Source organism: Conger conger, chromosome 6 (assembly GCF_963514075.1).
Source record: "Conger conger chromosome 6, fConCon1.1, whole genome shotgun sequence".
Lineage (NCBI taxonomy): Eukaryota > Metazoa > Chordata > Actinopteri > Anguilliformes > Congridae > Conger > Conger conger.
This window is the reverse complement of record NC_083765.1, coordinates 2,062,433-2,074,727: the sequence shown is the minus strand read 5'-3', so window position 1 is coordinate 2,074,727 and position 12,295 is coordinate 2,062,433. Positions and strand designations below refer to the sequence as shown.

The following is a 12,295-nucleotide window of genomic DNA, read 5'->3' as shown; positions in this document are numbered from 1 at the left end:
GTCCCAATACTCAAAAATGCATCCTGCTTTCCTAAATTGTTGGCATTTATACAGTTGTCCATCCATCCATTATCTGAACCCGCTTATCCTGAACAGGGTCGCAGGGGGGCTGGAGCCTATCCCAGCATACATTGGGCGAAAGGCAGGAATACACCCTGGACAGGTCGCCAGTCCATCGCAGGGCACACACACCATTCACTCACACACAATTTAGACTCTCCAATCAGCCTAACCTGCATGTCTTTGGACTGTGGGAGGAAACCCACGCAGACACGGGGAGAACATGCAAACTCCACACAGAGAGGCCCCGGCTGACGGGGATTCGAACCCAGGACCTCCTTGCTGTGAGGCGGCAGTGCTACCCACTGCACCATCCGTGCCACCCCATTTATACAGTTGTATCTAAAAAATGTATATCATGGAAAAGTTAATATATTTTCATATATTCTAGATTCATTACACAAGTGACATATTTCAAGCCTTTTTTTGTTTTAATCTTGATGATTATGGCTTACAGCTCATGCAAATGAAAAATCCAGTATCTAAAAAGATTAGAATATTACAAAAATAGGATTTATAAAACAGAAATGTCGATGTTAATTCATGCACTCAATACTCCTTTTGCTCGTCTGTATTGTTGGGTCTGGTGTCTCATCTTCCTCTTGACAATACCCTCTTCCTTAATGCCCCATAGGTGAGTTGGCTGGCCAATCAAGCACAGTAATACCATGTTCAGCAAACTAGTTACTAGTAGTTTTGGCTGTGGGCAAGTGCCAAGTCCTGCTGGAAAAGGAAATCAGCATCTCCTTAAAGCTTGTCAGCAGACGGAAGCATGAAGTGCTCTAAAATCTCCTGGTAGACGGCTGTGTTGACTCTGGACTTGAGAAAACACAGTGGACCAACACCAGCAGATGACACGGCACCCCAAATCATCACTGACTGTGGAACCTTCACACTGGACTTCAAGCAACTTGGATTATGTGCCTCTCCACTCTTCCTCCAGACTCTGGGACCTTGATTTCCAAATGAAATCAAGGTCCAAGAGTCTTTTTACTTTCATCGGAAAAGAGGACTTTGTACCACTGAGCAATGTTCCAGTTCTTTTTCTCCTTAGCCCAGGTAAGACGCATCAGGTCTCTGGTTCAGCAGTGGCTTGACACTAGGAATGCAACACTTGTAGCCCATTTCCTGGACACGTCTGTGCATGGTGCCTCTTGATGCACTGACTCCAGCCTCAGTCCACTCCTTGTGAAGCTCCCCCAAGTTGAATCGGCTTTGCTTGACAATCCTCTCAAGGCTGCGGTCATCCCTGTTGCTTGTGCACCTTTTCCTACCACACTTTTCCCTTCCAGTCAACTTTCCATTAATATGCCTTGATAGAGCAATGACCTTCTGTGGCTTACCCTCCTTGTGGAGGGTGTCAATGAGTGTCTTCTGGACAACTGTCAAGTCAACAGTCTTCCCCATGATTGCTCGACCAAGTATTGAGTGCATAAATGAACATAATTTTCAAAAGGTCGACATTTCTATATTATAAATCCTTTTTTTGATTGGTCTTATGTAATATTGTAATGTTTTGAGACACTTGCTTTTTGAACAGTAAGCCATACTCATTCATTCATTCATTATCCTAACCCGCTTATCCTGAACAGGGTCGCAGGGGGGCTGGAGCCTATCCCAGCATACATTGGGCGAAAGTCAAGAATACACCCTGGACAGGTCGCCAGATATTGTAATTTTTTTACATGCACCTGCATAGCGCCTTCATCCAAAGTGTTGTGTCTGGTACATTTGAAATGAAACTGCACAGCGATGAAAATGCGGAGACCGGCCGGTGAAATGCAGCTTTAATTAACTGGTTTTCCACCATCGGACAGCACCCAGGGACCAGCTCCAGATCCTCTCTGCATGGAGTTTGCACGTGTATAAAGTATGTATTACCTTATCTAAGTAAGCCGTTTACTGCCGTCATTGCACTTGTGCCCACTTGTTTTATTATTGCTGGCGTTATGCTTGCTAAGACGGCATTGTAAAATATCTCGGGACGAAAGCAATAATGTTTACTTTTGTCCCTCCATGGGACGTTACTTCCGTCCCTCCCCTCTCTCCTGTCACTTAAACTCCTGACAAACTTAAAAAAATAAACGCAATTCTACAGTTGAAAAAGACTTTCGACGGTAGGTCCGCCAAACGTGTTCCGATGGCGCCGACATTTAGTATGAAGCTCATGCAGTGTTATATGCACATACACAAGTAATCACGTCATTGCAGCTACCATCGTTTTCGAGAAAATGAGAAAATGCGCACATTACTTTCGACCCGGCTCTCCCTACTGAAGGGTGTGCTCACCTGGCCAGAGCCCCTTTCGTTTACAGCGATGCCAAGAGATTGTGGTGACTTTAAATCGTCACTCGTGTGTGTCTCCATTTCACCTCGTGTGACTTTAATTAGAATAGCGCATGCGTTTGGATATAATTACTAATTATAATATATAGTAATTGCATAGCATAGCCTACACAGAGTAGGCTATTTAGGCTATGGTTTCAGATTCAATTACCTGAATACAGTCTACACCGCCTCTGCAAATTGGTGACGGTGCCGCGTACAAAGTTACACAATACTTTGTTCCTAGCGGTTTGAGATAAGAAACAACATAATTTATTGATTTTAGGGCGTTAATTCCATGAAATCGTCTGCGACAGGACTTGGCGCATCCAGTTTTATCGCGGAGAATCACGAGTTAATTTAGCCGAGCAGAGTCAGGCGAACTGCTGGGAAGGACGGGTGAAATGAAGAGAGAGGCGGTGCCTCTGCTCATCAGGTCTGATCCACACCGCATAAAGAGCGCTGCTGCGGAGAGAAGAGAGCAGGACGAACGGCACGAATGAGCGACGCACGCTAAAGATATAAAAAAAAAAAAATGGAGATTACGTTCTGCGTTTTCCTGTCCATTACAGGTAGCTACTCATCTTACTCTCTATGTTACCGGTTTTTCTGTGTCGGAATGAGTCGGCGAACGTATGGTGTATTGCGATTATCGGCTTGAAAACCTCTAGCCTAACAAGATAACCGAATGTACGTCTGTAATCAGTAAAAAACGAGGGTGAGTTATTCGTCTGAATGTATTTAACAACGTAGTAATTGATTCTCTGAAATGAATGTTGTAGTCCCTCACACACATTGAATGAATATGCCTCAGCCGTCTTCAAATCCAGTCAGCGCGTCTCTGCAGAATCCAGAATTTCACACGTACGATTTAACAGGATGAGCACGCCGACTGACTAGGTTACATGTTTAGTTTGTGTAGAAAACATACTGAATCATTCTCTGCTGTACAGGCCAAATAATGAATTTAAGTTGATATTGCAGTTTCCGATTTCTTGATAATTTTGTATGTTGATCTGTATCCAACGGTGGTGCGCATGCATAACAATCATATTTAATTGGCCGCTGACGGAAATGTATGATTAGAATTCAGAAGCGCAGCCGTTCGCCATAAATATAGTGGAATTTGAGTTGATCACACGATTACGATGTGGCAATAAAAACGCAGGCTTGCTGTCCGGCCGGTGGAGAGTGCGCGGGCATGCGCCCGGTGAGTTTGGGGGCGACACGCCCTGCACCGGATGCTGCAGCCGACTTTGAAAAGAGCGCGCACGTTTCTTGGAAATGAGGCAACGAGTGTGATTTCCTCTGCAGTGGAAACTACAGCTTTCTGTAAGCTGACATTTACTGGTCAGATTGAGTTGTGATCCCTGTGTTTGAGGGAGAGGGTGATTTTAACAAAAAGCATAGTGGCTCCACAGCGGATAAACACACTGACGATGTCTTATGACACAATGTTTTAGAGAAAGCAGCTGCAGACAGTTTTGATGTAACAGGTTGTATTTAAGTGTCATTTACCTATGGATGGAACAGGCTGAAATATCTTGTATGTCCAGATTTAAAATTAACTGGTTTTACTCAGCTTTTACTTCATGTTCATGCTCTATTTAACCACATGACAGCAAGTTCTGACCCGTAGATCTTCATCAGAATGAGCATGACAGGATTCAGGACAGAGGAACCAATCGCAGACTCAGGGATTACATGAATAAGGCAGACTTTAATGGCAAAGGGCAGATCCAAAACATAGTCCAAAAACAGGCAATGGTCGGAATCCAAACAGACAGGAATATGCAGAGCTGGCAGAGCGTAAACGGGAACACAAGCAGAGTTCAAAAACCAAGAAGACAGAGAAGTGAAGGTACAAGTAAAAAAATCCAAAGTCTGAGTCTGAGAACCCAGCAGTGATCAAAACCAGAAAAATCCTAAAACCAGAGTAAAGCAGACAGAATAAACAGGGGTAAATGCACAGGGAAGCTAGAACTGGGGTAGGGAACAGAATAACAGAAAGACTAACTAGCCCTGAACAAAAACAGACAGGTGTGTGTTATGCCGTGGGGAACAGAAGAACCAAAAGCAGACAGGGGTGCAGAAAAAATTGCAGGTTTAATTGCAAATGCAGTGGCAGACACAGCGGAGTCAAAAACAGGCCAAGGTCAAAAGCCAAGGGGTCAGTCCAACAAGGCAGAGGTACCGATATCCACAACAACCAAAGAAGAGTCCAGGGAAGCAGGCAGGGGTCAAACACGGGAAATCCAAACAGAAACACGGCAAGGGCAAACAAACAAGGCACCAGAAAAAACAGACAAGGCTCAGAAAACAAGGCTCGGGAATAAGGAGGCTAGAACTGGGGGAAGGAAGAAAGGGCTCGGGATTAAAAATACAAGACAAGACGAACTAGCAGCGTGCAACCGAAAAGGACAGGTATAAGTACACAGGGGAATGAGACAAACTAGGCGGGGCATGGGAGTGAGGGCGGTCTAACAAATAAACATCAGGTGAGACGCATGAAAGGGTAATCGGACAATAACGAGGGGGAAACGAAAACGCAGACTGGATTCACAAAGACACACATGTAATACAAACGGCTCCGGACTAGAGAGTAGACAATTGCAGAGAATCAGGAGATGCAGAGATACAAAGAGACAGGTTTAAATTACGGAAAGCATAGAGGCTAACAAAGGGCAAACACACTGGGGACTTGGATATCAAACAGATAACAGAAAAACACAGAACCTGACTCACACAGGGCTGTGTAGTTGGCTACTGCATCCTGTGATGGTGGCCTGTCTGTGTGTCTCCAGGAGTGAGTGAGTGAGTGAGGCCTGTCTCTGTCTCCAGCAGTGTGTGTGTGTGTGTGTGTGTGTGTGTGTGTGTGTGTGTGTGTGTATTATGTGATTGTCCTGTGATGGTGGCCTGTCTCTGTCTCCAGCAGTGAGTGTGTTTGGCCAGCCTCAGGAGCTGAATGGCGTTGTGGGAAGGCCTGTGGCGTTCCCAGCCGCGGTGAAGAAGAGTGGGAGTTTGGTGTATGAGGGAGAGACGGTTGGTGACATCACTAGCAGCCGCTTCAGCACTGTCAATAATGTGAAGTTCACCGGCAGACTGCAGTGGGACAGCAACACTGGCCACTTCTCCCTCTCTGAGCTCAAGATGGAGGACAAAGGAAAGTATACAGTACAGAACACTGACCAAGGAATAAACACAGACTTCCAGCTGAATGTGTATAGTAAGTAGCACTGTGCTGGTGTCCTTATTATTGAGAGGGAGAGAGAGAGAGACTGGTGTGTTTGTGTGACTGTGCCTACAGTGCATCCAGAAAGTATTCACAGTGCTTCACTTTTCCCACATTTTGTTATGTTACAGCCTTATTCCAAAATGGATTAAATTAACTTTTTTCCTCAAGATTCTACACACAACACCCCATAATGACAACATGAAATACGTTTTTTTGAAATTTTTGCAAATTTATTAAAAATAAAAAACTAAGAAATCACACGTACATAAGTATTCACAGCCTTTCCCATGAAGCTCAAAATTGAGCTCAGGTGCATCCTGTTTCCACTGATCAACCTTGAGATGTTTCTACAGCTTAATTGGAGTCCACCTGTGGTAAATTCAGTTGATTGGACTGAATTGGATTGGATTTGGAAAGGCTATATAGGTCCCACAGTTGAGAGTGCATGTCGGAGCACAAACCAAGCATGAAGTCAAAGGAATTGTCTGTAGACCTCCGAGACAGGATTGTCTCGAGGCACAAATCTGGGGAAGGGTGCAGAAAAATTTCTGCTGCTTTGAAGGTCCCAATGAGCACAGTGGCCTCCATCATCCGTAAATGGAAGAAGTTTGGAACCACCAGGACTCTTCCTAGAGCTGGCCGCCCGTCTAAAGTGAGCAATCGGGGGAGAAGGGCCTTAGTCAGGGAGGTGACCAAGAATCCGATGGTCACTCTGTCAGAGCTCCAGCATTCAACCTTCCAGAAGGACTACCATCTCTGCAGCAATCCACCAATCAGGCCTGTATGGTAGAGTGGCCAGACGGAAGCCACTCCTTAGTAAAAGGCACATGGCAGCCCGCCTGGAGTTTGCCAAAAGGCACCTGAAGGACTCTCAGACCATGAGAGACAAAATTCTCTGGTCTGATGAGACAAAGATTGAACTCTTTGGCGTGAATGCCAGGCGTCATGTTTGGAGGAAACCAGGCACCGCTCATCACCTGGCTAATACCATCCCTACAGTGAAGCATGGTGGTGGCAGCATCATGCTGTGGGGATGTTTTTCAGTGGCAGGAACTGGGAGACTACTCAGGATTAAAGGAAAGATGAATGCAGCAATGTACAGAGACATCCTGGATGAAAACCTGCTCCAGAGCGCTCTTGACCTCAGACAGGGGCGACGGATAATCTTTCAGCAGGACAACAACCCTAAGCACACAGCCAAGATATCAAAGGAGTGGCTTCAGGACAACTCTGTGAATGTCCTTGAGTGGCCCAGCCAGAGCCCAGACTTGAATCCGATTGAACATCTCTGGAGAGATCTGAAAATGGCTGTGCACCGACGCTCCCCATCCAACCTGATGGAGCTTGAGAGGTGCTGCAAAGAGGAATGGGCGAAACTGCCCAAAGATCGGTGTGCCAAGCTTGTGGCATCATATTCAAAAAGACTTGAGGCTGTAATTGCTGCCAAAGGTGCATCAACAAAGTATTGAGCAAAGGCTGTGAATACGTATGTACAGCTTAGTTTTTTATTTTGAATAAATTAGCAAAAAAAAAAAAAAAAAAAAAAAAAATGTATTTCATGTTGTCATTATGGGGTGTTGTGTGTAGAATTTTGAGGAAAAAAAAGAATTTATTCTATTTTGGAAAAAGGCTGTAACGTAACAAAATGTGGGAAAAGTGAAGCGCTGTGAATACTTTCCGGATACACTGTATGTGACAATTGTTAGATTAGCCTGAATTAAATTGGAATGTTGCCCATATTAAATGTACATGTACAGACGCAACATGGCTCAGGCAGTAAGAGCAGTCGTCGGGTTGCCGGTTCGATCCCCCGCCCGGGCTGTGTCGAAGTGTCCCTGAGCAAGACACCTAACCCCCAAATGCTCCTGACGAGCTGGTCGGTGCCTTGCATGGCAGCCAATTGCCGTCGGTGTGTGAGTGTGTGTATGAATGGGTGAATGAGAAGCATCAATTATACAGCACTTTGGATAAAGGCGCTATATAAATGCCAACCATTTACATGTTGCCTTTTGTCCTGAGAATATGAGACTACATATGCTGCAGGATCACTGTCATAATAAACACTTACCTGCTATATTTACATTTCTATATTTTACAGCATAGTTTTTTCTGCCTCTTTTGAAACATAACAATCACATTATTATTAGCTGTAGTATTGTAATTATTATTACTTATTAGTAGTAGTACTAGCAGTAGTTTTCATAATAGATTGTATATGATCACTATGATTCTCTGGTTCTCTGCTGGACCATTAAAGCCCATTTTACCTGAGGAGAGGTAAAATAACCTCCTGTAACTGGGGCCAGGGGTATAAGCTCAGGTCACTGTGATGCACTGAGTACAGCAGCCACACTACTGCCACCAAGACCCCTGATCAGAGGACAGATCTTCAACTCTGTCATCAGGAAGGTTTCACACAGGTTTACAAACAACCTTCTCAAATCCTGAAGTACATGGATATTGCAGCCATATGTACAGGTTACATGATATAATTAGGAGGCTAAATTTCAATATCTGTAATTTTCTCTTAGTAAAATAAAACAAACTTGATATTACTGTATTGTAATGTGATTATATACTGTATTTGTTTGTATAATGTTTGTGTCCATGACTGTTCTAATATATTATCGTCTCTCTTTCACGTATGTTCTCGGAAATACTTTGACCGCGGTACCTAGAGGACAATGGTGAGTTACAGAAAAACACAGTAATGTTCTTACACCTGGGGACTGGATTAATATCGTGTCTATGGTTTAAAGATGATCAATATCACGTTATTTTTAACATGTTGAACTCTGCTGTTACCTCATGATCCGTTATAGATCATTTAGATACACAGAATGTATCAGAGATAAATGTTCTTTCTCTGAACATATAAGAAACCATTCCCATGTAAGTTTTCTCCAATTGTCTCTGATTGGTCCAGATTAAGCAGATTTGATATCTGGGCTGTACAGGTGAAATGTTAGAACCATGTTGGTTTTCTGTTCTACACTCTGTATGTGGTGCAGTACAGACATACTGCTCTTCTTCTGTAGTAATGGCTCACCATTAGTGATGATGTCATAATTGCATGCCTCATATGGAGGGATGATGTCATAAAGTCATCCAGGCTGCCAGTAACATTGGGTGACACAGTTAAATTATGAATGTTAATGACAGTAAAATTTTACCTGTTCAGTCAAATATTTGATTCTAAAATATGTTCTGTCCCCACTCAGATTCATATTTCACTCATAATTATACTGTTTTTGATTACTGTATTCACTATCTAACTCTGTTCTCTCTGCACAGTTCCTGTATCAAAACCCAATGTCAGTGTCATTAGTGATGAATATCCCTGCAAGTTAATGTGCACTGTGGAGAGAGGGACAGACGCGACCCTGACCTGGTACAGAGAGGGAGAGCATACTCCCTATGACGCCCACCCTCCTCGCAGTGCTCCAGATCTGTATCTGTCTGTGCCTGTGGAGAGGAGTGGTATCTATACCTGCGAGGCAAATAACTCTGTCATTACTGAGAGATCAGACCCACTGACTGTGGGAGACCACTGCACAGGTGAGATTACTGCACCTCACTGACACCTGTACACACCTACACACCTCACCCACACCTGTACACACATACACACCTCACTCACACCTGTACACACCTACACACCTCTCTCACACCTGTACACACCTACACACCTCACACACCTACACACCTCACTCACACCTGTACACACCTACACACCTCACTCACACCTGTACACACCTACACACCTCACTCACACCTGTACACACCTACACACCTCACACACCTACACACCTCACTCACACCTGTACACACCTACACACCTCACTCACACCTGTACACACCTACACACCTCACTCACACCTGTACACACCTCACTCACACCTGTACACACCTACACACCTCACTCACACCTGTACACACCTACACACCTCACTCACACCTGTACACACCTACACACCTCACTCACACCTGTACACACCTACACACCTGTACACACAATAGGTGTGTCTGTACTCTGCAGTGCTGCACTGATAGGTGTGTCTGTACTCTGCAGTGCTGCACTGATAGGTGTGTCTGTACTCTGCAGTACTGCACTCATAGGTGTGTCTGTACTCTGCAGTACTGCACTCATAGGTGTGTCTGTACTCTGCAGTACTGCACTCATAGGTGTGTCTGTACTCTGCAGTACTGCACTCATAGGTGTGTCTGTACTCTGCAGTGCTGCACTCATAGGTGTGTCTGTACTCTGCAGTGCTGCACTGACAGGTGTGTCTGTACTCTGCAGTGCTGCACTCATAGGTGTGTCTGGACTCATTACATTACATTACGTGGCATTTAGCAGACGCTCTTATCCAGAGCGACGTACAACAAAGTGCAGTGGGTTTTGATACACTCATATAGTTCATTAAGTACGTGCAACCAATTAACTACATGTAGCTAGTTTAGAACACATAGTGTCAGAATGCTGAACCCATTAATGACATTTGGCAGACGCACTTATCCAGAGCCACGTACAGTTGAGAGACTAGTCAAGAGACAGTCCTCCCCTGGAGCAATGCGGGGGTTAAGGGCCTTGCTCAAGGGCCCAACGGCTGTGCAGATCTCATTGTGGCTACACTGGGGATCAAACCACCGACCTTGCGTGTCCCAGTCATTTACCTTAACCACTACGCTATGCTACAGGCCGCCCAGTTTGCCCATTTGCAAAATGAAAAGTCTTCCAATAAAAGTCTATTGAATGACTGGCAGGTTACACAGGCAATGGTCAGGCAATGGTCAAGCACAGGCAAACAGGAATGTTATAGACAATGCAGTTCATAGTCAGTAATCCAGGCAGGGGTTCGGTAACCAAGCAAACAGATATAACACAGGTAATCCAAAAAGCAAAAGTATGTTAACAGAAAGGCAGTCAGAGAAGGCAGGTAAACCAAAATGAAATCCAAAAATCACAAACTGGGAATCCAAACAAGGGCCAAACACAGTGGGTCAAATACAAACAGAAGAACCAAAAAGCAGTGGTATAGGTGCACAGAAACGGGTCAGTACACGAGCAGATCAGACATAGGCCTTTCACACCAGCAAGGCTCCGTGCCGGTTCTGGTTCCCCAACCTAATTTTGAACCGGCCGGCGTGTTCAGACCAAAAATAAATTGGTTCGGAACCTGAAAAGTTGGTTCTCAGCTGGAACCAAAAAATAGTTGTTTTTTCCTTGTGAACCATCATATTCATCATATTCGTGTCATATTCCGCCTGCCTTGTGCATTGAGCAACGCTCATGATCATCAACGGAGGGCGGTGGAACTTTGGTTCTTCTTAAACTGGTATGGATGCGGGCTGGTTCGCCAGAAAGCACCAAGGTTCTGAGACTCCAGAACAGAACCAGAACCGCATCTGTTTGAACGCGTATACAGAGAAACCACTGGAGAGAATGGCAGGCCCACATTACAATCTGACAACAAACTAACAAAACAGACAGATTTAAATAGACCGATAACTATTTTTGTGATGAATTTAAAGTTAGGAGGGGACCCCCTAAGTAACACAGTTTGTATTCAAATATATTTGTTTTGTTAATATTCTGTTTTTCTCTCTCCTCAGGGATCAACACGTGGGGAATCGTTGTCAGTGTTCTCGCTGTGGTTCTCTTCATCGCTTTAATTGCAGTTGTCATTTATTTCCGGCGCCGTATCAGTAAGTATGAAAGTAAGCATCAGCCACACTGCTTTGAGCTCTGTCAGCATTAAACACAGGGTTCCTGAATGCTTTAGAAACAGGAAGGAGCTGTGTCTCAGTGAAGCTGGCCAATAGGATCAGAGTTAACTGAGTACCGGTCCGGTGGCCAATAGGATCAGAGTTAACTGAGTGTCGGTAGCCAATAGGATTAGAGTTAACTGAGTACCGGTGGCCAATAGGGTGAGATTTTCTCCTTGTTTCTGTGAGGCAGCTTGACTCACCCTGTAGATTACCCATAATCCATCTCTGTAGTTCTGAGCTGCAGAATCAGGGTGGGGTTCTAGCTGTAGATACTTTAGTGTGACTGGCTGGGGGACTGAACCCCCACACTACAGCACAGGGGCCACAGAGTCCTACATGAACCCCCACACTACAGCACAGGGGCCAGACAGTCCTACATGAACCCCCACACTACAGCACAGGGGCCACACAGTCCTACATGAACCCCCACACTACAGCACAGGGGCCACACAGTCCTACATGAACCCCCACACTACAGCACAGGGGCCACACAGTCCTACAAATGTACTGTACAATCACTCATAGGCTCTGATTGTTGAACAAAGACAGGTCAGTACATACTAATCTGCAACATCTTATAATCTGTAGAATTTTGTAAGGAAAAGAAAGACCACATAAGTGATAAGTGTCTTTTAGTTTCTACATTATGACTAAAAATTCATAACTGAAAAAAGTCATGATGACTAAAAAGTCCTGACTGAACAGAACAGCAGAAACATATACACACTGCATATAAAAATACACCCTCTAAAAGTACATGCTGCAAAAATATGCAATGCAAAAATATATGCTGCAACCAAATGCATTCATGTTTCTGATATGATTGTGCACTTTCTGTTCTGTCAGTATAACACAATTCCTCTGGATATAAACAGGGGAGGACTTTAACATATTAGCATTGGG

At 44.5% G+C, this 12,295-nt stretch overlaps 1 protein-coding gene and 1 long non-coding RNA gene across 2 annotated transcripts in view; both read left to right on the top strand.

Moving 5' to 3' along the window:
• Nucleotides 1-2,508: 2,508 nt before the first annotated feature.
• Nucleotides 2,509-12,295, top strand: part of LOC133130435 (Fc receptor-like protein 5) — a 145,149-nt gene continuing 135,362 nt past the window's right edge. Inside the window, exons 1-3 of the mRNA XM_061245033.1 lie at nt 2,509-2,957; nt 5,318-5,611; nt 8,915-9,178. Coding sequence (XP_061101017.1) covers nt 2,921-2,957; nt 5,318-5,611; nt 8,915-9,178 — 595 coding nt within the window. The 5' untranslated portion in view covers nt 2,509-2,920. The remainder of the gene's footprint in view (nt 2,958-5,317; nt 5,612-8,914; nt 9,179-12,295) is intronic.
• The window catches only part of LOC133131655 (uncharacterized), a 2,823-nt gene continuing 1,770 nt past the window's right edge, over nt 11,243-12,295 (top strand). The window contains exon 1 of the long non-coding RNA XR_009709032.1: nt 11,243-11,341. This is a non-coding gene — a long non-coding RNA (uncharacterized LOC133131655). The remainder of the gene's footprint in view (nt 11,342-12,295) is intronic.